The sequence below is a fragment of the Brachypodium distachyon genome, chromosome 2, assembly GCF_000005505.3.
Source record: "Brachypodium distachyon strain Bd21 chromosome 2, Brachypodium_distachyon_v3.0, whole genome shotgun sequence".
NCBI classification, from domain to species: Eukaryota; Viridiplantae; Streptophyta; class Magnoliopsida; order Poales; family Poaceae; genus Brachypodium; species Brachypodium distachyon.
This window is the reverse complement of record NC_016132.3, coordinates 56,984,636-57,012,227: the sequence shown is the minus strand read 5'-3', so window position 1 is coordinate 57,012,227 and position 27,592 is coordinate 56,984,636. Positions and strand designations below refer to the sequence as shown.

General features: G+C 42.8%; 3 protein-coding genes across 5 annotated transcripts; 2 read left to right on the top strand and 1 right to left on the bottom strand.

Moving 5' to 3' along the window:
• Positions 1-552: 552 nt before the first annotated feature.
• Positions 553-10,002, top strand: LOC100828382 (protein LAX PANICLE 2). 3 transcript variants are annotated; one of them, XM_024458451.1, is made up of 6 exons: positions 553-753; positions 2,351-2,442; positions 3,448-4,334; positions 4,996-5,046; positions 5,372-5,444; positions 9,628-10,002. In XM_024458451.1, exons 3-6 carry the CDS (start codon positions 3,673-3,675, stop codon positions 9,826-9,828), a joined length of 987 nt encoding a protein of 328 aa, XP_024314219.1. In that variant the 5' UTR covers positions 553-753; positions 2,351-2,442; positions 3,448-3,672; the 3' UTR covers positions 9,829-10,002. The 3 variants fall into 3 exon arrangements, with proteins under 3 accessions (XP_024314219.1, XP_003567429.1, XP_024314218.1); XM_003567381.4 differs by having other exon boundaries at positions 2,246-2,442; XM_024458450.1 differs by lacking the exon at positions 2,351-2,442.
• A 164-nt stretch (positions 10,003-10,166) lies between these two features.
• On the bottom strand, positions 10,167-14,117 carry LOC100828079 (RNA polymerase II subunit 5-mediating protein homolog). Its single transcript, XM_010234470.3, has 11 exons — positions 13,861-14,117; positions 13,701-13,760; positions 13,430-13,597; positions 12,672-12,735; positions 12,142-12,416; positions 11,967-12,044; positions 11,804-11,840; positions 11,512-11,603; positions 10,831-10,887; positions 10,677-10,754; positions 10,167-10,590 (listed from the first exon to the last, which is right to left on the bottom strand). The coding sequence occupies exons 1-11, from the start codon at positions 14,056-14,058 to the stop codon at positions 10,528-10,530; spliced, it is 1,170 nt and encodes a 389-aa protein (XP_010232772.1). The 5' UTR covers positions 14,059-14,117; the 3' UTR covers positions 10,167-10,527.
• A 3,768-nt stretch (positions 14,118-17,885) lies between these two features.
• Positions 17,886-25,977, top strand: LOC100834782 (coiled-coil domain-containing protein SCD2). The gene is made up of 17 exons (XM_003564940.4): positions 17,886-18,430; positions 18,749-18,936; positions 19,883-19,955; positions 20,411-20,452; positions 20,541-20,603; positions 20,825-20,874; positions 20,951-20,978; positions 22,427-22,495; positions 22,595-22,705; positions 22,785-22,845; positions 23,254-23,370; positions 23,485-23,606; positions 24,032-24,101; positions 24,665-24,706; positions 24,808-24,848; positions 24,935-25,061; positions 25,461-25,977. The coding sequence occupies exons 1-17, from the start codon at positions 18,029-18,031 to the stop codon at positions 25,568-25,570; spliced, it is 1,716 nt and encodes a 571-aa protein (XP_003564988.1). The 5' UTR covers positions 17,886-18,028; the 3' UTR covers positions 25,571-25,977.
• Positions 25,978-27,592: the final 1,615 nt, after the last annotated feature.

Sequence of the window (27,592 nt, the reverse complement as noted above, 5' to 3'; positions counted from 1 at the left end):
GCCATCATGAGGTTGGGGAGCTGGTTTACATTTGTTTCAAGAAGGCGAGCCAAATAAAGGACATGTATCATAAAAAAGGGTGCATGTGTCTTCTGGGATTGATGGATTGATTGATCACCACACACTGCACATTGAGCAATGCAGCATGCCAAATCCTGTCATTCTCAGCTTTTCAAACTGGAATCCAGATTTGTTTGTATGTATGTACATACCTGTGTACCACTGCACATGTTTCATTTTAAAATAAAGTTGGACATAAAAGTTTAAGAGGATAAGGATTGCTGATCACCAAACGGCTAATCTTTCAGGAAGAAAGGATCTGGGAAATTTTACACTGCTAAGAAAGCAACTCATTTAACTGCATTGGCTGTGCTCTCAAGTCTCAACATCTGACTGGTGACTTGTTGAGTGCCACCTTGTGGGCATTCTATGACAACTCAGAAATGTGTATCTGTTAATTTTCTGTAAAATCAGGCCGCCCATTCTCTGTTCAGCCTACTCTGTCTTCAGAATTGAGACCGCAAATTCATCTCACAGAGCAAACGTGTCACCTGGATAATTGTGCGTGATGTCACCTGATAAATGCTGATTGCTGAAGAACAAAAGGTGGCACCTGCAATTAATTCTGCATCATGTCATCTATGACGATTGCTGGAAAATATGTCTTGCAGATCAGAAACCCAAAGGAGCAGAAATATACGAAGTTACGAACATACAGACTTGCAGCCACTAATGATACTCAGCTACATGAAGGTACCCTTCTTGTCCACTACACAATTGGGGCATTGTTTATTTATCTATATTCCCTCCGATCCTAAATTCTTGTCGTTGTCGAATCCAACACACAGCTTTCTGTCATAGTTGCCTAGCTATCAGCATGCCTATAAACTATCATCTGTTATAGTCAATGTATACGTAAGACCTTGATTTGATATGGTGGTAGTGGCTGGCACGTACTCTCAGCATATACACATCTGTGTATGAATTAATTAGGTAAATCAACAAATTTTGTGATAAATTGTTTGTACGCTATCCATGTCAATTAAGATGATCAACTAGCAAGCAATATATCTATTGCAAAATTGCAGTTACAAACCGTGTGCAGGCGACGTGAAGGCACTGTTGATCGATTGCTTTTGAATGATTACAGAATGATTAATTTCAGAAGCCTTATTTTGAGCATAATCAATTAGTAAAATGCACTAACATACGCGGCTGTCATTGTGCTTGATTACACGATTTTCTTATTAACATGTGCAAAATAAATTAGTCTCTTTGCCCAGCTGTCTTCATATATTGAAGTAGATTAACTGATTATAAATTACGAAGTCAGAGAGTACTCATGCATGCAGTCCCTTAATCGCTATAACGTACGTGATGTCCTCACCTGCAAATAACTGACAACTAACTACTTAAATATCCAGCTGCTCTGGATAATTATCTCTAGGTTGGAGACATACACATTAATTATACTAAGCTCTTGTTTAAAAACTATACCACGCTCAAGTGGATACATGCATTCCAATATGTGAGGGCAAATATTATATATTCAACGATCAATTATTAATAGCATGCATTAGTCAATTTTCAAGATATACCATGCAACGATCCTTGAACATGTCTGCCGTTGACTTGACGATCGGTGCTCAGGAAACAGAATTCAGCGAGTTATCTTCCAGCTTATTATCAGGATATACTGTATGCTGGTGGTACAAGAATATGATTATTCTCAGTATAATAAAATTACCGATGATATAAATGCTCAGGTTTGGTAATTATTTGTTCGATAAATAGTAATTGCGATAGTAAGAAATCTGCTCCATGTATGTCTTTTTTATAGATCTGCTTGATCTTTAATTAGTGCTTAACACACATGTTGTTGCCCAGCTCCTTATGTGTGTACTATACTTAGATGATATTATGTATACTATACTTAAGTACTTATCAGGATCCCCACCCCTAACTACCCTTTATCATATCTCACCAGACAGAAGTATCACAACTTTTGCACTAACCAAATCTCCATATCCACATATACTCATATTAAGGATCTGATGGAACAAAGAGATACACAAATACATATTTGAAACATATGCCTATTTAGTTTACCAGCTTATGTATGTATGAACAGAAAGTGGCACTCCTTAACTAGAAGCTTTCCCAGCTTGTTTGTTTATGTAACCATTCATCAATTATCCAGATCCATGTGTCAAAATTAACAATTGCTTTGTGCTGATGCTAACAGTAGGAGATCGTCTATCATATCATCTCTGTTTGTGATCTGACTTAGCATCAGAGAAAATTAAGGTTCTGGTGACTAAGGAATCTTCCCGAAATGACCCTGCAACAGGAACAAAGACATGACAGCATCTTAACTTAATTTACTCAAAAAAGCAGCGTGTTACCTTAACAGGACCATAACGAGATATCCTACAAAGAAAGGTACCTAATGCCTCATCTGTTCATCGTGTGACATTTCTCTTGTTTTTAACGGGAAAACATTCTTATATATTGAGCTGATGATTGATAAGCATGCACATCTAATATGCATTTAGCATTAAGCCGCTTTTGCATATAGAATAAGGCAGAAAAGGAGTTAAAAAAGTGCCGTACGTAGCTAACAGAAAAGAGATGGAGTACCAATTAATTGGTAGGTGTAGCATATGTGTGTGTGTGTGTGTGTGTGTGTGTGTGTGTTTTTGCAGTAAGTTTTTTATGAGCTAGTTAAATTATAATCCGATTTGTCTAGGATGTGACACCCTTCTTCACGGCTACTTTTGGGATTGCTAAACTGTTCAAGTAGTACAGTTTACAATCCCAAAATAGCTTAAGCATAGACACCGAGAAAATAAAGGAAAAAGAGGACCAACTTTTGGGGTGGTGAAAAGCTACATCTACATACTTAGGCCAAATATACCAGCCTTGATCGACCACGTACTGATTAGGAACTATTGCTTGCCATATATATTGAGATTATTACTTGTATATAATAAGGTGAGTGAATCGCCATGCTGTCATTTCAACGTAGAACATACTACTTCACTTACCCCCATCTATTCTCTTCTCCCCCACCAGTTTATATTCAGAGAGACATCTCTGTCTACCCTATGGATTCTACACAGCAAGATGGCATCCACACCCTTTGTATATTAATAGCAGTAGTATTCATAAACTTACTTCCATCATAAATCACACGTATAAATTGTAGGTTTCTACTGACAGCTCTTCATATCCATCCATCCAGTTTATATATAGTTTTCTTCAGATTCTCTCTCTCTCTCTCTCTCTCCTCTGGCTGTTGATCCCCTTCTCTCTAAGTAGTATTTCATCTCCAAAGTCTCGGACCCCAAGTCCCCAAGGAGCTAGGAGGAATAAATAGATTTGGAGCCCCTCTCCCTCAGACCCTCACCATCTCCTTCTTCTTCTTCCCCCTTTGCTCTTCCACAGGAGAAAACAAAAAGGATATTCCAGAACCATCTCCTAGCTTCCTACTCCAAGAGGATATCGATCGATCAGTACGTTTGAGATATTTGAGATGAGCTGAGGCGGCCATGGATGGATCAGCTTGCCGCTGCCGTATGGTGATCAACCGCCGGTGAATCGATCGAGACATGAGACGCGCAGCACGGCCGAGGTCACCATCAGAAGCAGCGCCGTATCGCCACCAATACCATGGTCCCAACAACTAGGAGGAACCTGCCGCGCCATGACAGCGGCAACAAGAACAACAGCAAGCTTCAGCAGCACTGCTCCCCATACTACATCGCCGCCCAGCTGGAGGCTGCAGCCGCGCCCAGCGCCGGCTGCGACCTCAAGCCGTCCAGAAGGTTCCCTCGGCTGCAAGTCATGGCTGCCGCCGCCGACGACGCCGAGGCTGCGGCCGGCACGAGCTCCCGCAGCTGCGGAGGAGACGGGGGCGGCAAGGACTGGCTCCAGCTGGGCCTCGCCACGGCAAGCTCCTCGGCCTCCACGTCCTCCTCTGCGGCCTCTGCCGGCGGCGACAACGATGGCCCGGCTCTGGCTCCGGCGCCGGCGGGTGGTCCCATGGAGCTGGACCAGTTCGCCGGCAACCAGGTCGCGAGATTGACGACGACGAGGCCGCCGCTGAACGCGCTGCCCATCAGGAGCTACCACTACCAGTACGGCCATGGCCGGTACCATCCGCCGCCGCCACAGTCGGTGAGCGGGTCCATACCGACAACAGTGCCGTTCTTGCCGTTTGCGAGGCCGCTCAGGAGCTTCTCCGGCGATCTCGTGATGAGGGTCGTCGGCCCTCCGCCGCCGAGAGCGGAGGTCGCCGGCTTGTGGCTAACACTCCAGGCAGATCCCAACCAGTAAGCCTACTTTACATGTACACATATACAACAATTGCACAAACAAAAATATATTTCGATTTCCTTCTCAAAAGTTTTCTTTTTGAATTTGATCGAGCACACTCTCTCTCTCTTATTTGTCGAAATATTACATGTATCTAGACGCTTTTTAGACATAAATACATCCATATTTCGCAAAATATATAGGTCAGCTGTATATGTTACTGCGCACTAGCTAGCTAATGCATCTGATAGCAATTAATGCAAGCCCTATTGCATGCTGACTATACTAAACTACTGTTTTGGATAAAATACATGTTGCAAATGTGCTACTCCTCCATTTCACAAAGAATGGCACGCACGTATTTTAAGATTTTACTTCGACCAATAATTAGACTAATGATTTGAATCTTATGTGTTACAAAAATTATATCATTTGATTCATATTTCAAAAACATTTCCAACGATATAAAATTTGTAACATATACTCTACATATAATTGGTCTAATCGTTGGTCAAAGTTTGATCTTGAGAAGCGTGGGCGTCATTCTTTGTGAAATGGAGGGAGTATGTGTGTAGATGCACAAGCTAGTTACCTTATGCTGTACACAGTACATTGAGTGTTCAACATTCTGTATGGAGCTTTCGTACTTAACTGTACTATTCTTTTTCATGCTTGCAGAATTAGAGAGCCCATTTTGCCTCAGATACCGAAGAGCTACTTAAGAATCAGGTAATCTAATTGTCTTCCCAATGTATTTATTTTTCCGTTTCGATATACTGTATATAGTACGAATTTAGATTAGTGAAGAACAGTGAATAGATGTACGCATTTGCATATGTAGCTCTCCTCGTTTTGTTACTTTCTGCAAGGCCTATATCTAGCTATATAGCTAGTTTTAAAAGTTTCTAGGTAGGTCATGCATCAGCTAGCTAGGTAGCTACAGTTACATGTAGGATCAATTACTACCTGTCAAATAAACCTTTTGATTTTTGTAATGAGTTAATATGATTTTCTAGGAGTATATCTTGATCTTTAAGTGCATTTGTATTCACAGGGATGGCAACATGAAGGTGGAAGTTGTGATGAAGTACATGGCCGACAAGCTAGGACTCACACAATCTCATCAGGTACATTTTGAACTTGACCTTTAGATTTGCATCTCTGCAGTGGTATTATGGCCAAGAACCTACCTATTTTTACCCTTGTTATTTTTGGGAGTTTTGTACATAAATTATTTTTCAGTTAAACATTAGACCCCTTTTGTGAAAAAAACGCCATGTCAATATTATAGCCAACAACCTACAATCTTTCTTAATTGGTTTTTGTTTAATTTGTTTGGATTTATCTTCTTTTTTTAATACTTACTTACACTACATCAAATTTTGCTGAGGAGCACCAATCGAGTGATTAATAGGGAATAGTTGTTCAATTTGTCAGAATCGCAATGGAAATATAGACTTATAAAGCATTGTTTTTTTGTTGTGTGTGGCCGCATATATGGGTTATCAGCACTTGGAATAATAGTCACGAAAGAAACATTTTACCTAATTATTAAGCGTACCACGTAGCTAAGCTAGGGTCGACATCTCATCATTTTGTTTGATACTAGACAAAGCAAGAAGTTGATCTGAGGCCCACGCATCGTGTATATAATTTTATATGCGTCGTGTAACTTCTCAAATTAATCAAAAGTAGTAGATGGTGACATTACTACTTCACTACAATTTCTTACATCTATATATAAAATCCGAATCAGAGTTTTATTAGTAACTCGCAAAACAAGTGCTGCGTTATGTGTACGAATTCATGCATCCCAGCCTTGATGCATGGACCCGTGCACAAGAATACTTGCATCCTAGCTAGTTTCCTCAACTCCGTCGAGCAGTCGGTCATTAATTAATTCACAAACAAAAACTGTACTGTTTTCTATTTATACATACATAATTAGCACGCCATGGCTCATCGACTGTTGAAGTGTCGATGCATGTCATACTATTGCAATGTGGCTGTCACACACCGTACTCGTCGATCGGTTAAGTACACCAGCCAAACTTCATTCATTGGTTAGTTTATATGTTTCATTTTCAGCACTTAACCATCTTTAACTAAATCAAGGTCAACTTGATTGTCTGATCTCGACATGCTCCCTCTTTACTTTATGCACGTTTTTTCTAAGTATTACTTTTTTGAAAAGAAAAACAGTTTATGCTCAACATATGGGTCATGATTAGAATGTATCGAGTACTTAAGTTAACTCGAATGCCTTCTTCATATCATATACACCATCCATGTTAAAAACATGTACGGTGTTGAAGTCAGTCAAACATCTTGTACAGTTCTGCTACCAATGAAACAAAAACATTAACAAACATCAGATTGATACTACAACACTAGATCAGATCCATCCTGTAATTATTATATGTAAAGAGCAGCATTAACTGTTTTTCGGCTGGTTGAACTTTTACTCGTTCCCTTTAATTATCTTGGTAACTTGGGTTATGATTTTGCACAGCGTACATGATCACTGACAAATATATATTGACGTTTTTTTTTCCACCTCCATATATCCATGATCTATCGGTGTGTGAGCATGTGTGATGTATATATGCATCAGCTGATCGTCATGGTCTCGCGTGTACATCAAATATATATACGCACGCGTGCATTATATTGCTCGATCCATAGACCGATCGCTAGTGCGTGTATATATCCATATATGTGTAGTACACATCACATTGGCTAGGTATATAGAGCACCAATAAATTGCGTTACAATCAAGTGCTGAGGCTGGCTGACTACCGGCCGGCCGGCCTGCTAGCTAGGTACTATAATTACGCTGTGGACGGACGGACGTACAAATATAGCAGCCGTCCGTCATATATCTATAGACAGCTATATACACTTTGCTGGGAAAAATAGGTATACGCTAGCGACAGCAGTACTGGGGTACTACTAGACCTCTGGTGCTACTGCTACCGATTGGGCTTGGGCACATGCAAAAATTCATCAAAAAGAATCTGACAATTATCTGTCTTCTGTTACAAAATGACGAAAGATTGTCATTCTTGCACATAATTCTTCTATTTTCTTATGAACCTCCACAGTCTATAACTAGTCTTGTAGCTAGCAATCCTTTGATTTGTTAACTGCATGTTTGCATTTTTCTAAGAAACCTCAGATGCAAATACTCTCCAAAAGTGGGCAAATGTTTGAATGAATATATGGTCTACGACGAAGTTTAGGGCTTTAAATTTTTAACACTTACAAAGTTCAGATCAGAGCTTGATATGGATGGTTTCGTAGTTCAGGATTAAGTCAGATCAAAACACAACAGTTCAGGGTTCAAATGGGAACAGTACAACAGACAATAAAATTTGGTTTGACTCTGTCATCGTGTTAAAATACATCCGCATGCATGGCCACGCCGCGGCACCATATATAAGCTATTCTAAACTCTGTGCCAGGCAACATGCATGCATCTTTAAGTTGACTGTCCATATACTAATAGCATCAAAGTGGTACTATATCACTACCTAGCCATCGACCTTTGGATCGATCCCATGCATGCATGTGTTAATTAATTCTCGCTACTTCCTCCGATCCACGCAAAAAAGTGTCGTCAACTTAGTAAAACTTTGTACTCCCTCCGTTCAACAATGGGTGTCTCAAGTTTGTCAAAATTTGAATGTATCTAGACATGACTTAATGTATAGATGCATTCAAATTTAGTCAAAGTTAAGACATCTTTTGTTGGACGGAGGGAGTACTAACTTAGTACAAAATGGACGACATTTTTTATCGATCGGAGGGAGTACTTACTTTTCTAACTTGGTGGTAGTAAAAATGTAAAAATGTGCGACATTTTTTATCGGATTACTTACTTTTGTGACCTGGTGGCCGGTGGATCGATCCATCAGATTCTCACAATCTCACTCGTGCATGCACGAACGCACTACATCCGCACGCGAATACGACATGTTGACATATATATGTGAAACGTGCAAATGTACATGCATGCATGATCGACACGTTGTAAAAAATAGTGAATGGATGCGTATAGTACGTGGGTGCGCCAGGGCCGATGGATGGATCGGTCGCTTTTGATCGCACGGACGACGTCGACAGAGCTTAGCTCGATGCTAAATCGTCATGATGATGACTTGGCATGGCGGCACGCGTGTGAGTACGACTACTCGATGGAGATGAATAATATACACTTACGACCTGATTATAATGTATATTGTACACACAAAAAACAGCTAGCTAGTATATACAGCGGTGTAAAAAAGAACTGGCTAGTGCGTATGACTGACACGTCATCGACAGAACGTTTGTAGATACACACGTACATATGTAGCATGTGCCTACGTACTCTCTGTTTGTAGCACGCTGTATGTATGTACGTATGTACGTACACATGCGCAGCTAAATTCGGTATGGATTTTCTGATTGAAGTCACCTGTGTCTGTGAGGCTGAAATGTGGGTCCCACGGTTGGCTGGCCCACCTGTCAGGCTCACAAAGAGAGGCGACTTAAGTCAGAGAATCCATGCCGAACTAAATTATATATGCACGTGTTTCCGTATCATACACGAGTACACTGATAGCTAGTGCAGGCACGGTCCCACGCATGCTGGGCAACATGGACTTCTTTCTGGAATCGGTTGGCGAGTCTTCCCCGGCAGAAACGCATACAATTCAATAATTAATTATGACTTGCCCTACAGAAGTCTTGAGACCGGCTAAACAGTACAGTGCTCAACTTAATTTGAATTGCTAGCTAGCCAGCCACATAATATTTTTCGGGGTAATATTTTTCACCAGGAGTATAATTTACAGGATTTTTTTTTGTGCCGCACGCATGATACTAGTTCGGCCTCTGGATCGATAGGTTTCTTGGCATGAAGTAGTTTGCACGGTAAGGCCGGGCCGGTCGATCCGATCGAGTGCGGCGGGCGCACTGTTGACAAGGGAATATATGAGCTTAATTAGGAGGCCGGGATCTAGTACTGTGGCTCAGTGGCTGCACTGCAAAGCCACGTACCGTGTGAAGGTGACGCGCATGGCCGGATGCTTTGCTTGCTTCCATGCGCTATATTATTTGTTGCAACTAATAAGATGTACGGCTTCGACCGCTTTGCACGCGCGTGTACGCTTGTACGTATGCATGCCGTCATGCTTATGTGAGCTAGATCTTGGAACGTGCATTTGGGCTAATCTTGGACACTACATGCATATTAATCGTGTTATGCAATATAGAGGATTAATTAGTTGAAAAGGTTGCTGACCGATGATATTGCTACCCCTGCAGGTGGAGCTGGCATGCAGAGGGCATCTCCTCCCTCCGTTCTTGCTCATGAAATACGTGAGAGATTGCATCTGGTGCGGCGGCGGCTCACCGGCAGCTGTAGAGGAGGAAGATGAGGAGCTGCCACGTCGGCGCTCACAGTCACCGGCTCCCACTGACCATGTCATGACACTCTTTTACAGCACAAAGTGCAGGGACCATTAATTGGTTAATTAGCTGATCATTCAAATCCCTCCCTCTGTGATTACTCAATTAATCAACACAAAGTTCTTTGATTATTCCTGACTTCTCCCTTTCTTTCTGTGTCTCTTCTGACCTGCTGTTACTGATCTGGTTAGCTAACTGATGCTTAATTGGTCCGGATTAAACGGCCATCTATCTCTTTCTGGAAGAAAAATAATGGCCACATTTTTTTAGTTGTAAGCACTTCTCACTTCAGATGTATATGTGTGAGAATTACCGGACTAAAGTTTGGCATCTGACATGAAGCATCAAGTCACGCACACAAGACTTAGCCATGCATTCAAACCATGTTTCAGGGATTTGCCAATTAATGTCAGGTGTCCCATTCCATACAGGCAATTGCAAAGTCAGTTTGAGGTGCTCAACAGCTTAGACGAACTGATATCATAGAGCTGATCTTTCGTGGAGAAGTTTCCACCAATGTCATTGTTGGCAGCACTGTTAATCCTAAAAAGATACAGAAATCTTATCAATATCAGCCCTTAAAGCTAGTGCCATACGTTCAGCGCATCTATAGTTTTCCCCTTCCTCGCGCAGTGACAAAAACTCAATGGCTGCGGCAGAAAAAAAGACCGTCTTGATGTGGCATGGTGTCAATGCAGCTGTTGCCTTTGACTTGTAGATGAATCTGTATTCATTCTAGTGTCAAAGAGGCAAGACTCAACGCCCTCCCTTCTGCATCTTGAATCTGGATACAGGCCTTGAAGGAGCATCGCTAACAGCCTGCCAAATGTCCAGGCAAAGTATTACAAGATTGGATCATCAATATGAATCTGCAACGATGAAAAGATTGAAAAAAACGAACTTACTTTCCCACTATCATTACTTCTTGGTGGTTGAATTGCTGAAAGACTGTCATCATGTTCAACAATAGATCCTGTGAATGCCTGTTGATAGCCATAAACTAGCTCAATTGCAATTTCAAAGGGTATGTCAGTATACATCAGAGTATGAGCAAATGACCTTTTGTCGACTTGATATTATATTTCGATCACGAGATGGAGCTCTGTCTGAAGTAAGCTGCCATGCAAATAACCAGTAGTCAGAGCACTATCAATACATCATAATGAACCACAAGTGAAACGTGAGATAAACTGCATTCCCAAATCCCCAAGTCTCCAGAATGGTAATTGATTTTAGTTGACAGAAGTTTTACCTCCGTTCAAAAATTAGAATGTTTAGGAAAGCGTGCAGTCAAACCTCATTAATTTTGACTACCAATACATACAAGAAAAGATATTTAGATGATGAGGTGTAACAATTTCACTAGATATCCGTATGAGAATAATTCATGCTATAGCATAATTGTTTACTGCTCCCTCTTCCAAATTATACAAGAATTTGGATCGGAGGGAGCAACATGTTGGAGATCATGTCTATACCCAGAACATCATATATTTACGAAGACGGGATAATCATTATACACTTCTACTAGCCTAAGCTAAACATGAACATGTAGACTAAATGCCAAGCCAGGTTGGCACAAGGTTTATGAACAGAATACATGCCCCATTTTTTTTTTCAAAATGGACTAAGAAACCAACCATGAAGTGAAGTCCAGTACTTGCATTCACATTATTTCATTATATAGAAGAACAGTGATGAAAATACGAATATTGAAAGTAAATCCCTTGCAATTGGTACCTGAGATACTGCAGGATAATTTGGATCCTGTGGCAAGGAAGGAGATTTCAACGAACTAACTACATGCCTGTTGTCGTCTTTAAAAGAAACAGCTGCGAGTAGGAAGTTCATGTCACATGCAAGTAAGCAGGGTAGTTTTAGTTAAGAACTTGAAACAACATGTTGGCAAAAAAAGAGAGCTCTAACTCCAGTGACATTATACAATCATGAAGACGGCAAAAATCAGCAAAACGTATAGGCATGTCAAGTTCATTGTGAGTAAGTTGCCTCATGTAACGGTATCAGGACTAACCTTTTCTAAAAGGAACCTGAACTTCAGAGTTTATTTTCTGCACATAGGACAAAACACATTCTAAGTGTTACTATTCATTCTAAGATAAACAATTTGACTACGTGTCATTCATTCAGACACAAAGTAGAAGGTACTGAATAAGGATAAGGATTAAGGAGCTTACAGAGGTGCTGGCTGATGGTGCAAGAGAAGCACCTTTTAGCATATCCTTTCCTCCTAGCTTCTTCAGTGCACTCTTCAGCTATTATTAGTCAAAGCATCAAAATATAGTATTTCGGTTCAACACACTTGTCAAACAAAGATTACATGTCACATCAGCTAGAGAAACACAAAGGTACCTGGGTACTTCCATGACTCTGATTGTTACCAGCACTTCCAGAAACCGAGGCACTAAAACTGACATTGTCATGCTCACTGCCATCACCAGATGTGTCACCATTTTCCTCGCCATCCTCACTTGTTCCAGCACCTTCGTCGTCATCATCATCATCTCCATCTTCTTCAGAAGTATTTCCAGATTCATTTTCTTCAACTTCAAGTTCAGCTAACCTCGCCATGTTTCGAGCATGTTCCATGTCTTTATCTGACATGCCACCATAAGAACTTGAAGCATCTGGAAAAGACAATAGTTATAACAATTGAAAGACTCCTTAGATAGGATCAATTCGGATCAAAATACATAGGATAAGTTCAAAAGATACCCTGCATGCAAACATCCCCCAATGACTAGCAAGACGATATGCATATTAGTACAACATTAATATTACGGCTAACCATACTAAGATTATAGAAAGAGACAAATACATTCTGAAGATACAAAAAAAGCAGAATATCAGTAGCTAAATAAACAAAAGCTCCAAAAGGTTACCTGATTTTGATGAACTTATTTCTGCGTCTTCATCATATTCTTCCCTTATTTCAACAAGACCCTCCTGCAGGCATCAACATAGCTAAGCATCCAATTTAGAGTAAGTTTGCATAGAAGCAAAGCTCACGGTGAAACAATGAAGGTTGAAGACCAACATGTTAACAGTTCTCAACTTTGTTAAGAAAAAGAGTATAAACATGGTGACACACCAAACATATGGCTACTCAAGTTTAGCGCCACCCGTACAAAGTTGTATTGCTGCAGTTCAACGCATTATGTATAGTAAATCCCACCCATATTATAGAGAAGGATCTCAAAACAGTATGCTATTTTCCATGATGCAGTTTACCATGTCAGCAAATGAGCAAAGACTGGCAAAGAAGCACCCAGCTTTCATCCAATAAAAAGGCTAGGATAGCTTAGCCTATACTGTGTATTGGTACTTGCCGAGTTCATATATCAATGAAGGTCTGAATCTGATCTAATACACTCTCCTCTTTTCGTACCATTAAACACAAGCAAATGCATCTACATCTTACGCAACTTAAGATTAGTAGTCTGTAGGACGGTTCATGGTGTCGCCTATCACACCTTTTGATTCGGTCACTTGTTTTGTGTTTTTGGCGAATAATGTAAAGACTTTAGGCTATATGCATCTTGAGTACAGAGCCGGGGGTAATAAAGCTTCCATTGTCTAAACAAGAAAAATAATGCCAATAGACCATGGCTGGAGGTATCACAAGAAATAAGAGCCTTACAGAGGCCTCGGCGGCAGTGGACTCGAAGAACTTGGCCTCAGCCTCAAGGTCGGAGATAGTTGCCTTGATCGCTTCCATTTGAGCTTCCAACTCCATCCCCCTCCTGTGCAGTATCTCGGTCGTCTGCTTCGCTGACCTATCCGCGTAGTACCCGTCCCCTAGAAGCACCTAAGGGGGACAACGCAAAATCGCAAGCACAAATGTTGCAGTTGCAGCAATCCAGGTAGGTAGAACCAAAACCCAAATAAGTAAAATCTGTGGGATGCCATACCAGTAGCTGATTCGTGTGGATTAAACTCCCCGGGAAAAATGCGGCGCCGCCAAAGGGGACCTGCGGACCAGCCAGACCGACGGATCAACAAATTGGCTCGAGCGAAGCAAACATGCTGATGAATAAGGATATGGGAGGGGATAAGGGTGAGCAGGGGTACCATGATTTCGTGGGAGAGCTCGTCGGGGAGCCTCTGGACGAGGGAGACGAGGGCGGCGTTGTCGGCGAAGAAGCCCTGTACGCGGCCGAGCTCGGCGCGGCGGTCGGCGACGGCCTGGGCCACCCGCGCCACGGCCCTCCTCGTCTCCTCCTGCGAGAACACGGCGCCCAGCGGCGTCGCCGTCCCCTTTTTCGCCATGGCCGCTGCTGTCGCGCTTTGCTGCCAGTGCTCGCCCTCGCAAGTCCAAGTCCAAAGTCCAAACCAAAACCCCAAGAATTAACGGGCCGAGGGTCTCGTTCTTTTGGGACCCGTTCTTTTTTATTCAGTGGCCCCCGATATATGGGCCTTATTTGTAAGTTACTTGGGCTTAGTTATGGGCTTTCCAGTGGAAGATAAGGTAATATAAAAATTTCAATTCTAAAGAAGAAAGGTAATGTGAAAAATTTCTGCTAATCTCTCCTATGTTTAGGACGTTGCAAGCTGCTGCTGTATTTCACTTTCAGCAAGATCCACCGTTGCAAACATTGCATCACATTGCATTGATAATTAATTTCGATCCACCCAATAACTGGTTCATTAGCACAAGAGACGGTCGCTGAATTCCTCCCCCAGAAGAAAAAAACAAGTAACTGAGATAGAAGGCCACTAACAAAAGCTGAGGAGAAAACTTAATTAATCTGAAGAAACAAACTATATGCTCTGCAGAGGGATAAATCCCTTAATTAATGCATACAATCCCAACACACGAATACACGACACTCTGTGATTCACAAGTCTCAAATTCCAAAGACATGCATGCATGCAGTATATAGATAGTAGCTGGTCTGCAGGCCCAGAGATGGAACAACTGAAGAGAAAACTGCTGGCTCAACAAGCATGCATGCATGCAGAGTTAAATTTAATTGAAATGGAAGTAATGCAAGACCAGATCAGCCACTACACTGCCCCTTGCAGTTTGTGGCCTCCTTCTTTCTTGCCGCCGACGCCCACGCCGCTGCTGCTCTTCTTGGCCTTGACGAAGCAGAAGCATGAGCAGCAGGGGCACTGGAACAAGAGCTTCATGTCGACGATCTGTTAATTGTTGCCTCTGGATGATATATGATGACGGGCCGCAGGGGTACTGGAACAAGATCCAGTAATACGTGGAGTACACAACTCAACTGGCAGAAGGAGCTGGCGAGCTCCTTACTTCACCGGAGCAAATTCAGTAAACTTGATATGCTAGATCTCTCAGCCTCTTTCAGGTTTATTCTAGCTGCCTTGCATTGCATTTGACACATACTCTCTCTGGTCTCAGCTGGTTCCTTTTAAATGGACGCAAATGGATCATTTCCGAGTGCCACTTTTCCTTGTGCGAGAAGAAGATGGCCCAGCCATAGGCAGACAGCAGTACATCGATTAGGTTTGTGTGTAGCTGCGTAGCCCATGCATGGCTGTTTGTACTACATTCATGTTTTCCTTTACAGCTAGCATTCCTTTTTCCTCTCAAGTTTGCTGTTCTCTAATACTGTAACACGAGCTCTAGATCGGTCAGCTAGCTAGACAGATGCTTAGTTTTGCCAGGAGTGGCAAACATGATTTGCTACCGTGTCTCTTGCAGATGAATCGAATTACGGCAGGCATTATGGGGTTGAGCAGACATTAGTGTTGCTGTGGGTCAGATTAAATTAAGGGCTATTTATAAGCAAACATGGATCGATATATGACTATTGAGTCCGTGACAGACCAGGTGGTGTGTTGTACGCGGCCCCCTGTTCAATTAGGCACCTGTATATATTGACTGCAGCTACGCCCTAGCTTCTGTCGGCCGACCGTTCTGAGCATGCATTCAGACACTCTTCGATCTGCACTTCCGTACGCGCCGCTGCCTGCCTGCCTGCTCCAGTACGTACAGCAAGCCAAGACAGTGACAGTGCAGCGAGATCGAGCTCTAGCTGATGACCTAATTGATCCATCAGTCAATTCGAGTTAATAATCTGACATTTAACTCCATCTAATTAATTTAGCTCACACGAAAGAACTATATCCATCAATTTGAAGAAGAATGGATCGTCAGTCCTGTACGTACGTCTTTCGCCTGCTAGTTTATTAGCTGCAGCTAAACGGAGGGGAGACATTAATGGCGAATTTCGTGTAGGCGCGCGGCAGGGCAGACAATGCAATGCGATGGATGGTCCTGCCGTGCCGTGCATGCTAGCTAGCGGCCGATCGCGTGATTGGACGGCCGGGCTTGATTGATGGGGGCGTCTCAACCGCCGTGAAGATCTACTTGCGCGGTACATTAATTAGTTGAATTAATCGATTAAGCCGAGGGCTCGGAATGCATGCATTATTTTCACGTCAGAGAAGACCGCGAAATTAACGTCCATGTGTGCTAAAAGAACAACAAGTATTTAGAAACGTTAGAAAGTATATTTTTGCAGGCAGCTAGCTAGTTGAGCACAGAATGCATGCGCACATGGGCAGCTATAGCCTAGCTTTTGGCACCACATGCATGCACGCACCGTTCCGTTCCATTCCAACCTCCGGCGGTTGAACGTGTACGTGCAGCTGCGTGCATCGTTCCATGCCGATCTCGCAAGCAAACACGATGCATCGGGACCGGATCTGATCTCACCAGCTGATGATTTTGCAGTACTACTCCTACGTATGGCTGTCACGGTCATAAGTAAAGTTCCGATAAAATTGCACGGCACGAATTACGATCTTGTTACTGAGAGCTAGCAGCAGGGCAACATCCTCTTTCCTGGTACGCAATGGTGGCCGCTTTCTCCAGTCCGTTAAGTTATTCCGTATCCTCGCCACGCAGCCCTGCGATAGAGATGGATGCCGATATTCTGCAACCACCATTCACCTGCGGATCCGCTGCGCCGCCCCCGTGCCACAAATCTCGCGTGGGTGAAGTCATGTCCGTTGGATCGTGCCGGTCAGGAAGGCGGACGGTGGATGAGAAACAACAAGGGCCGTTCTGCGCGCCAACACGCACCGAGAACATCGCTCTCCCGCCCGGGGCCGGGACGTGAAAAAAAGCCACGCAAGCGGAAAGGAAGATGGGCTTCCACAACAGATCTGCTCCGTTTTCTATGATACACCCTGCACTTTCCTGGCATCGTTCGACATTCTCTTCTGCTCCAAGTCTGGTGGTTATTATTCGAAGCATAAAATAATGATACAGTACTGGATTAGGCTACATCTTCGCACTACTCCTTCCATCCCATATTAAGTGACTCAAATTTGCTCAAATATGTACATATCTATACCTAAAAATGTCTGGATACATGTAATAAAAAGTCATTTAATATAAGACGGAAGAAGTACGTCCTATCAACATCTGTGACATGCACGGAAAAAAAATTCAATATGTGACGTAACTCTGTTTTCTTCATGGGGAATGGATATGTTTTTTTAAAAGGAATTTTGTAGGTGGACAAGCACGGCATAATTTATGTCCACGTTTTTCCTTCATTTTCTCGAAAACTCAGAGCTGGATGCAATATGGGGAGTGGTCGCAAAGAATTGCTCGATATCCTCGTATGATGTTGAATCATTTTGTTTTCTTTCACGTAGGTGTTGCATTCTTTGCTGGATATCACACTAATTGTTTTCGAAATCATAACAGGTGTATGTGCTTGAAATTGTAAATATCCATTGTGCACATTTGCATGTTTGAAGTGCACAATTACGCAATCAATTTGGACAATGAACGCCCGTGACCCTAGGCGAACATTTTAAATATGGGTATCGCTCACGCTGCTCTCTCCATCTCACTATGATCGTTCCAAACGTCGAGAGATTTTGTTTATGTTTGACGTGTGTTGTTATTTCTATATTTGAATTGTACACTTGTGTCGTCAGAAACTCGTCGCGTGAAGCTGCAACAAATTACCAGCATAACAATGTACAGTAGAACAAATATGTTTCAGATTTGGTTGGTGACGCAATAAAATAAGGACGTGCAACTGTTGAAATTCAACAAAATAAGAAGGGGCAAATCGCGAGGCCGAGAAAAAAAAAAGTTCTACCGGAATCGCGAGCGTGCTCTCCTCCACTTCGTTCCCACTTGCCCCCACCTCGCCTCGCCTCGCCATCTCCGCTCGCTGTCGTGCCGCGCGCCCGGCGGCCCAGATCCCCGCGGGCGAGCCTCCGCCAGTCAGCCAGCGAAGCCACCATGGACCGTCTCCGGGCGGGGAGCCCCGTCTACGGGCGGCAGCGCAGCGGGAGCAGCACGGGCTCCACGTCCCCCGGCGGCGTCTCCCCGTCCCACCACCGCTCCTCCTCCACCTCCTCCGCCGCCTCCTTGCCCGGCGCCGCGGGAGGTGCCGCTGCGGGGGGCATCTCCAACGTCCGCCGCACGCAGAACGTCGCGGCGCGCGCCGCCGCCGCGAGGCTCGCGCAGGTCATGGCCTCCCAGAGCGCCGCCGCGGCCGCTGGTGACGAGGACGACGAGGACGACTACACCGCGGATCACCCGCCCCCGCCCCCCATCAGGTTCGGCAGCGGCGCCCGCGCCGCGCACGGCAGCAACGGCGTCTCCCTGCTCGGCCGCACCGCGAGATCTCCCTCCCCTGCGGTAATTCTGCTCCCCGGATCTCTCGCTCGATGCTGCCACTCTACTTCGCGATCGGCTGTTTTGAACTAGAGCAGTAGAGCTACGAGCAAATGTAGTCCTAATTGGTCAAATCGGGGTCAAATCTGTTTCAAACCATGCTTCAGTAGATGAATTCGCTAATGAAGCTAGTTCCCGTTTGCTAATGCTTGGTCGGTTCGCAGTCCTTTTGCTTATACGAGAAACTGATGCATGGACACGAATTTGAATTGGCGTTGCTCAATTTGCTTACTCTTTGTACTGTGCCCTTCTGCTAACTTGATCTCCTCATGTTTTCATTAGTTAGGTCGGAACATTGTAGAGCCACCTCCTACAGTACGCTCAACATCAGCCGGGAGGCCATCAGCCATTGCATCACGGCCAACCACGACGGTGGTGCCACCAATCAAAACCAACTCGACATTGCGAACCCCATCCCCTATTCCGCCTGTGTCTGTGGAGCCTCCAGTGGATCGCAGTTGGCAGAAAAGGTACACACAGTGAGATATCCCCGGATCTGTAGACTATGCTTTGTGCTATGTATACTAACAAGTAACAGCATGCCAGCGTGAACTTCTACAGTATGAATGCATGATACTTATGCCCATGCAAATGGAGCAATGATGAGTGATTTTTTACTGCTCGTGCCATTTTTTAGTTGCCAGAATAATTGACTACCCTAGCTTACTGCATTAATCAGCTCTTGCTATGGACTTAGTTTGACTGGACTTGTGATTAGGTCTTTTACAAGTCGCATCTAATGGAATTGTGATAGGGTTAATAGACTAGTATTTACTTATTTTGACTCAACATGTAGGCATCAATGAATAAACCTGTACAAATAAATAAACCACCCTGTTAACATATGATCAAGAGCAAATGAATAAACCTGTACAAAAAAATGAGACATACTGTAGCGCTTCTAGGCTGCCACTTATAAAGAATGACATGGCTGCTTCGGTATCATAATGTGGAAGGAACTAACACCTCACACAGCAGCAGAGAGCTTCTAATCATCTACCTTACAGAATTGAAGCTTGGATCCACTAGGTACAACGATGGTTACCATGTGACCGAAATCTTAACATCTCATCAAAATGGTGAATGAGATCTTAGTATGTCTCATGCCAATTTGGCATTACTGTGCTGAACTGTTATGCATCATCTATTTCATTGTGGAGAATTTTACCAGTTCTAGCAAATATTTTCTTCACATTTTAAAAGGGTGGTTATCGTCTATTTAATAACTTAATCTATTTTAAATTAGCAAATCATGAGTTCCTTAATTTCCCTGCCGTGTTAAACTCATTCTTTATGATTTCATGGGCACTGCATTTCTTGTCGTATTCATGCATTGGAAATTTGGAATAATCACATTATTGATTTTTTTTTGGAGCTTGAGTTACTTTTGCATCCCTTTGACCTTTTTCACTTCAGGTTTGATACAGGGTCCCTTAACTCTAGAGATTCAGCAACACCACAAAGACAGTCATCTACACTTCAAGACGAGGTTTTCCCTGTTCTCTGGAAACTACTCCGACTGTTTATAAATAAACACAATTCTAATCCCTGTGCCGGACAGACCAATGGCCACATCCAAATGTCCATATTTCTCTCATCCACAATATTTTGTAGGTTACCTATTGCTCTTAGGGCATGTGCTACTCTAGTCCATTGTAGTAAATGACATTGGAAATAACCATCTAGATTTTAGATAATGACGATGAAGGGTTATACCAGGGAAAAATGTAAAAAGGTCACCTCAAAATTGTTCAATGGCGCGGTTTTGCAAAGAAAATGGACAGTTGCAATCATATGTATTTGGGAACAGAGGAAGCAATTACTTGCATTGTTGTTCATGCCTTCATGGTTTCTGGTTTAGCTGTTAGAATATTTTATTAGGAAGCTGGGAAGTTGAATGGTGCATATCCACTATTTGAAGACTAATGCAATGTTGTCCTACAGCTTGATATGCTACAAGAGGAGAATGATGGTGTTCTAGAAAAGGTAAAATAGCAATACCAACATTATATAGTGCAATACACTAATCTTTATGGTGGGCCTATGTAAGTTTACTCGGAATCTTGAATCACAGTTACGACGTGCTGAAGAAAGATGTGAGGAAGCAGAAGCTAGAGCCAAGGAGCTTGAGAAACAGGTGAAATTATGATCCACTAGAAATTCTTCTGTTGTGCTTTGCATGTTGATTTGTTTGCTCATTTATAATATATGTGTTCTGTTTCTATCTCATTCTCATATCTCAATTATAACTGAACTTGAGGTTTTAAATATTAGAACAAATTGGTCTTTTATGTTCAGAATGATATTTCTCATAAATGAACTGTATGCACCTTAATGGCATAGTTTGCTAATATGCAGGTAGCTGCTCTCGGAGATGGGGTATCCTTAGAAGCTCGCCTATTGAGCAGGTTTGTTCCATGCCTGAATATGCCTGTATCAAATTCAGAATTGGTCATAGCATAACATTTACGTTGATGCTCGCAGGAAGGAAGCAGCACTTAAACAGAGGGAGGTTAGTTATTCTTGTGATTTATCCATCACTTGCTGGCAATTCAATATACTGTTTATATTTAGCCAAGATTCTGTTGTGTAATGGTGAAACTGTTTCATTCATAATGCTGTTTATTATTCAAACAAGAGGATGAATCGTCTGCAGAACTTCAGTTCCATCCTTTTATTTTTTGTGTTCTCTGAAAGCATTAGAGTAGATTCCACTTTACACAATTGTTTGTTACAATATTTCAGCTTGCACTTGATTTCCCACGAATAACCACATTGCACTGGAGCATGGACCCACCTGTCAGGCTGATGTGGCGCATCTACGAGTCTTACTTGGACACCACATCACCTGACAAGTGGCCCTCTTCTCTTCTCACCTCACCTTGCCCCCTATCAAAGCCGCTGCAAGCTCCATGGAAACCCATCCAACCTCTCCAGTCACGCTTGAGTATGCTGTCCCATCATTATGTCATGTATTGGGTGGGGTGTCAGCCTCGTACAGATGGCCATCCTCACCTGACCACCTTGTATGTCACTTGTGCCTCGCAGCATTAAAGACGATCGAAGAAGAGGAACGAGTTCTTAGTAAGTTAGCGTGAATCTGACGGAAACAATGTCATGGACAGGTTCGCAGAGAAGATGATTACAAGATTAGTTTTTAGGTCAGGAAGGGATTGAGATGAATTTTAAGAATCTGAAATGAATGTTAGGGAAGGGAAGTGAACCAAACGTAGGAGGAAAAAAAATGAGAAAAGGATTCTACTGCTGCTAGCTGATGTCCATGGCACTTGCAAGTTGCACAGTGTGAGGAGTGTGCCCCTCTTGACATGTGCTGATGCTGCTCTTCCCAGGTGGGCGGTGGCAACATGGGTCAGGCATCAGACGCATGTATTGAGTGTCATCCTTGTACTCCTGAGTGGCAAGACCTCCAGGCTCCAGCTGGGCCTCTTCAGCCATGATGATGATTGATGAGGGGTGGATGGAGGAGTTGCTGTGAGGTAGGGGCGATAGGAGGATATGGTGTTGGTGTGGAAGGATGGAGAAGAGCCATGTCGAGCACTTGCCCCGGCTGCCGCCGAATCTATCACCCATTTTGGCACTCTGGATGGCCATCCGTACTAGCCATGTAAACCCAACAAGTGGGACTGCTGCAAGAGCAGCTCCTGGTTTAAAATGGGGTTCAATTTGTCAATTTTTGCGCGAAATGTGGTGCAAGCTGGCATTTTCTAATAAATACCCAGTGCCATGTGGAATTTACTCAAAGCACTATGTTGATGGTGTATCCTTGCTCCAAAGTTTTGTCAATGCTATATCTTTATTCTAAAGTTTCACAGAATGGAAGTACACACCTACAGATTTTGCAAGCGTTATGTACTGAACAGTCGACAGGAAATTTTCCTATTGATTAGCCAGCAATTTAGTAATACTTCTGTAATTCTTTTTCTATTTACCTCTCCATAGGCTGCTCTAAAGGCTGCAAGGGAATCAAGTGATGGTAGAAATGGGGGAACAATAAAGCAAGAACTCGAGGCAATGATATTTTCTGCAAATCAGCATATGGCAGCTGCTGTTCTATTTTATGTAGTGCTATTTTTTACTCTAATTTGTGTTCACTCATGCATTGAATAGTCTGCCAAAGAGGAGGTTGCATCTGCTATGGACCAGCTAAAGGAAGCAGAATCTGAGACAAAGGCTCTCCGATCCATGACTCAAAGAATGATCTTAACCCAAGAAGAAATGGTTGGTCTGATTTATGTGTAATCCTACTCACTTCGTTTACTTTTGACATGGATTTTGATCTATTGAGACTTTATGCTAGGAAGAGGTTGTCCTAAAAAGGTGCTGGCTTGCACGTTATTGGGGTTTAGCAGTTCAATACGGTAAGTTTCCTAAGAAGCTATCTTTAAGTGGACAAATGTTGAACATGATATTATTATCCAGTATGAGCTGTTTCCTTTTGAAAGGGAGTTGGCTAGCTGCCTAGCTTGCTGCCTTGATTTAATTTATTTAGGTAGTTTTAAATAGATATCCCATCTCTCACTTAGGGACACATGGTATTTGTTAATATGTGTATGTTGATACGTTCTCTGCTTAAAGTTATTTTGCTGTGATGTACTTATGTTTAGAACTGTCGTGGAAAAGAAATTGTGAAAAGTCTATTGCTGTGCTTAATAAGTCAGATTAAAGTTTGATAATTCTGTTATGCAATGGTTATGCTCTCATCGCTCATTTCAATAGTTTCTTGTCCTAGTGCTTGGTTATCTCATGGTCTATTAACAAACTTGAAGGAGTTTACCCTGAGATTGCGATATCAAAGCATGAACATTGGTCATCTTTAGCTCCTCTTCCTCTCGAGGTTGTTCTCTCTGCTGGTCAAAAAGCTAAGGAGGAGCCTCGTAAGCAAGGCAAGTCTGCATCTTTATACCATACAAGTTGTATACCACAGTTGGATAATGTTTGGCTGAACCTAGGATCAGCAGCTCCCTATAACTAATTATTATTCGAATTTATTCAAGCAGGTGAGGATGATGCTCAGAGAAGAAATAAACTTGTGCGAGATATGAGTGACATAATGGGAGAAGGCAACATAGAGAGCATGCTTTCAGTTGAAATGGGACTTAGAGAGCTTTCATCTTTGAAGGTATTACATTACCCTCTTTCGCAGCAAGTTATGTTAGCTTTCCATTTTCTAGATTTCTTAGTGGAAGAATTGCGGATATATCAGTTGTTTAAATCTCAAGCATAGTGGCACGCTTGTGCCTACCAAGGCGTGGTCGTGTGGGGCATTAGCTCCTCTAATATTCTACAAAGTTAGACCGGGCCTCTTTGTTGATTCTGCTCAATGGAATGCTAAGTGCAAACATAATCTACTGTGCTGGCAGACCTCTTCCTTCTTCCAAAAGTCGGAATAGCTTGATTGGAGTTCTGATAAAAAATTTATGGGACTGTATTTCAACTATTGTACAAATAACAAACTCAAAGGCCATACTTGCACTTCTGCTCTTCTCTTACTGTACAGTCCCTCTCCCATCTGTAACTGCTAGATGGCTTCACTGTGTCATGTAGGTGGAAGATGCTGTTGTGGTTGCACTTGGTCAACACCGGCGACCTAGCATAGTTCGGCAGTTCACATCAGGTTTGCTCTATTTTCTTTCTATTGTACATGTTTACTTTCTCTTTATATGCAAATTGATTCTTTACTATACATAAAATCATTGGTAGTGCTACAGCTTTATGATTAGGCTTTGCGTTAATAAGCAAATATACTTTTCCTATGATCTTTCAAGTTTACATTGTAATGGTAACTTGGTAAGGTACATGACCAGTGATGCTTAATTTCGTAAGATAACAATTTTCAAGGCTCATAAGTGAAAATTAAGAATGTTGAAGGGAAATCCCCGTAACAACAATCTGACAAGGTGTCTTCAAAGTTGCAGTTGAGTCCTGTAATGTGTTGCATATCTGTTTGAGATGTCACAAATCCCTCATGTATGCATTGGTCTTCTTTCCAATAACTGTTTCACAGACACCCAGAACTGATAGTCGCCATTACCTGAATCAAAGAAGTCTATACTGTATCAGTGGCATCCGCTATATTTCTTTATGCAGGGATGATTTTCCATGATTCGTTTACATGCATTGCTGTGTTCTTGCTTGCATTCTTACTAAGCAACTTGTAAATTCTTTCTATTTATGCAGATTATAAAACACCCGGTGAACCTAAATACTTGGAAGCATTTGGTAAGTTCCTGGTCATTACTGTTTTGAGTATGCATTATGTGAACGTTTTAACCAGGTTTGTTTTATGCCAATTTGAACTGAAAGTATTTAACATATTGCAGACCTTAGCCCAGAAGAGGCCGAGGATGTTAGCTTTAAGCATGTAAGCATTCAGCAATGTTATATGCTGCTTCTTTCCTACTATTACCTCATTTACCTGTTATTTATTATGAACACCATAAAATGCAGGCATGGCTTATCTACTTCTGGAGAAGAGCCAAAAGTCATGGTATTGAGGAAGATATTGCTGATGAACGACTTCAATTTTGGATTGGTCGCAATGCGCATGCTCCAAATTCTCATGACGCTATAGATGGTATGACACTTGTTCATTATTACTTCTTCCTGTCATTATCAGAAAAACTGGCCATTAGCAGATACCCCTGTAAGTTACTAGTTTACCACAGTATTGGCTTAGCATGTTGTTCATGAGATAGAATTTCGTTTCTACAGCTCAGCTCTCATATTTTAACAGCATGCCTCTTACCCTGACTACCATGTTGCTCTTAAAAGCCAAGACAGTGGTCACTTGCAGGGACCAATAGATTGTTGTAAATGTATTTATTTTTAAAGCGGCAGTATTCCATCCTATGCTATATGTTCTCCTATCTGTTATATTTCTAATTTATTCTACCCAGTCATAAGCTATTCTCGACCAAGATGCCACGATTCCCATTTTCTGTTATACTGAACAATGTCATTTTTGCACTTGCAGTGGAGCGAGGTCTGACAGAGCTCAGAAAATTGGGCATAGAGCAACAATTGTGGGAGGGCACGCGTGCAGACATAGATGAAGCTGCTTCAGCGATGGAGAATGGAGAATGAATAAGCATTGCATCATGAATTCATGATTGTGTTTACGCTCTCATCCCAGTTTTGGAGAAAATGGGAACTCTGGTTCCCAGCAGGTCTCAGGCCCTTCGCTACCATCGGACCAATATCTCCGAGCGATGCTTCAGTCCTCCAGTGCTGAGCAATGGACTTTGTTCAAATTCAATTATGAGGAGTTTGTGTAGTGCAAGAGCAATCCATTTACCCCCTTTGTTAAAAGTAGCTTTGTGAAATGTGTAATTGTCTTCTTCTTTCCCAGGCAATACGACAGACAATGACCTCACTCCACCCAGTAATTGTGAATTTTGTGATTATCCCCCCATGCGTACCTACTCTCTGCTGTCTAGTCTTTGACAAGGATACTTCGTTGAGGAAATGAACAAAGAGCTATTTTGGTTCCACTTGTGCACCATCCGTATGATATGATCTTCATTAAGCAAAACATGCAACATTTGTTGTATCGTCGGTGTTTAAGTATAAGTGGATTGTCTAGCTTGTTTCATCCGATCGGTTTTTTGGTTGCGTTGGCTAGCGCATGAAGAACCAGCACCTGTTACAAGGTTGGCTCTGCTTTAGTTTGTGTATCAAAACATTTGGACTCCCCTAAAAGCAATCTTGTCCCATGCATTGTCTCCTGACCTGTGCAGCGTGCAGGGACTGATGCAGGGTCTTTTGAGATGGGAATGCGACTCTTGCAGAGCCTGGTACAAAGACAGGCAGGTGCGTCAAAGGGCTCGGAAGGAAAGCGATCCGGTCCTGTCGCACCGTCGGCTCGCGTCACTTTCGCTATTCACATGTCTCGCAATATCCAGAAGCCCAGAACCCAACTCAAACTTGTCCTACACGAACACCACATGCAAATTCCCCAGCATCCGGTGGATCAACCAGGGTCCATCTTTGCCTGAAACGAAACTTCCCCAGCGGCGTCGGGCGAGTGGGCCGGTTTCCTGGCGAGGAGGGCACCCTCGAGTCGATTGGCATCGCTGGCCGGCGGTGACGTCCTACAGGAATTGATCGCCATCGATCTTCCGGATCGACCGGTGGGTACGTCGTCTCCTTTTTTTCGTTCTTTTTCGTCGGGTGGAGAGTCAAGCGAGAATGGGTTTAGAGGTGTCACGGGAAGCCTGGGATCGGAGGCCGATCGCCGCCGCGGCTTTACCTTTGCTCCTTGTATTTATTCTCCACTCCCTTTCCATGTACACCTCCTCGCCCATGGCTGGGCATTCACTCGTCCGTCCATCCGTGCGTGCGTTCGTGGATCGGATCCATGGCTGATGGCCCTCGGCATTTGCTTGTTCATAATTCCCTCGGCTACACGTTAAAGGAGAGCGATCCATCGATTAGGCCTCGTTTGTGAGTGCCATATGCATCGCCATCGCACACCGTTGGCATTTGCTACTGCATGCGTGCGTAGAGTATATAGCTAGCTAGCTAGCTAGCTAGCCACCTAGCTAAGAAATTTGGTTGCGTGAATATAAACAGGGTACGCTGGCTAAGAAAAGAAGGAGTGAGATTGGTTGATCGTACGTAGTTACACGCTTGTAGTTTTTATAAGTTATAACCCACATTTTTTGGGTGTTTCGGTCAACTTTCTAATATCGTGATTATTGGTACACGATTTCAGTCAGTTTCGGCAGTTACACAAAAATCATTGTTTTGTCTATTTTCGTGAGCTATAATACGGGGTATGAATGAATATGATCGATCCAGATTTCATTCAATACTAATATAGAATGATATGAATTAGCACATTTTCTACGGAAGTACGGTCAAGTTCGGTGGTCGGTCAAGCTAATCCCCTTGTGGGGGTAGTATTTCTTGAACAAATCACTTCGACTCGGACAAAGATACAGTGGCCGGAAGGGAAGGAAGGGATCTTTAAAAAAAAAGGTTAATTTTTTTTTCAATTTTTTTTTTTGGAACGGATCTAATCGATCCGAACTATTTCCTACGGACAATCGGTCCCTAGCCTTCGGGGTTTTTAGCCGATTTTCCGACATCGTGACCCATCATATA

Excerpts from the sequence above, each read along its gene's own strand:
- LOC100828382 (XM_024458450.1), top strand. The coding sequence starts at position 3,673 with ATGGTCCCAACAACTAGGAGGAACCTGCCGCGCCATGACAGCGGCAAC. Across the intron at positions 4,335-4,995 it reads CTCCAGGCAGATCCCAACCA|AATTAGAGAGCCCATTTTGC; the intron begins GTAAGCCTACTT and ends TCATGCTTGCAG. Across the intron at positions 5,445-9,627 it reads GACTCACACAATCTCATCAG|GTGGAGCTGGCATGCAGAGG; the intron begins GTACATTTTGAA and ends CTACCCCTGCAG.
- LOC100828079 (XM_010234470.3), bottom strand. The coding sequence starts at position 14,058 with ATGGCGAAAAAGGGGACGGCGACGCCGCTGGGCGCCGTGTTCTCGCAG. Across the intron at positions 11,841-11,966 it reads CACCATCAGCCAGCACCTCT|AAAATAAACTCTGAAGTTCA; the intron begins GTAAGCTCCTTA and ends TCCTATGTGCAG. Across the intron at positions 10,591-10,676 it reads GAAGTAATGATAGTGGGAAA|GCTGTTAGCGATGCTCCTTC; the intron begins GTAAGTTCGTTT and ends GACATTTGGCAG.
- LOC100834782 (XM_003564940.4), top strand. The coding sequence starts at position 18,029 with ATGGACCGTCTCCGGGCGGGGAGCCCCGTCTACGGGCGGCAGCGCAGC. Across the intron at positions 19,956-20,410 it reads CATCTACACTTCAAGACGAG|CTTGATATGCTACAAGAGGA; the intron begins GTTTTCCCTGTT and ends GTTGTCCTACAG. Across the intron at positions 20,875-20,950 it reads GAAGCTCGCCTATTGAGCAG|GAAGGAAGCAGCACTTAAAC; the intron begins GTTTGTTCCATG and ends TGATGCTCGCAG.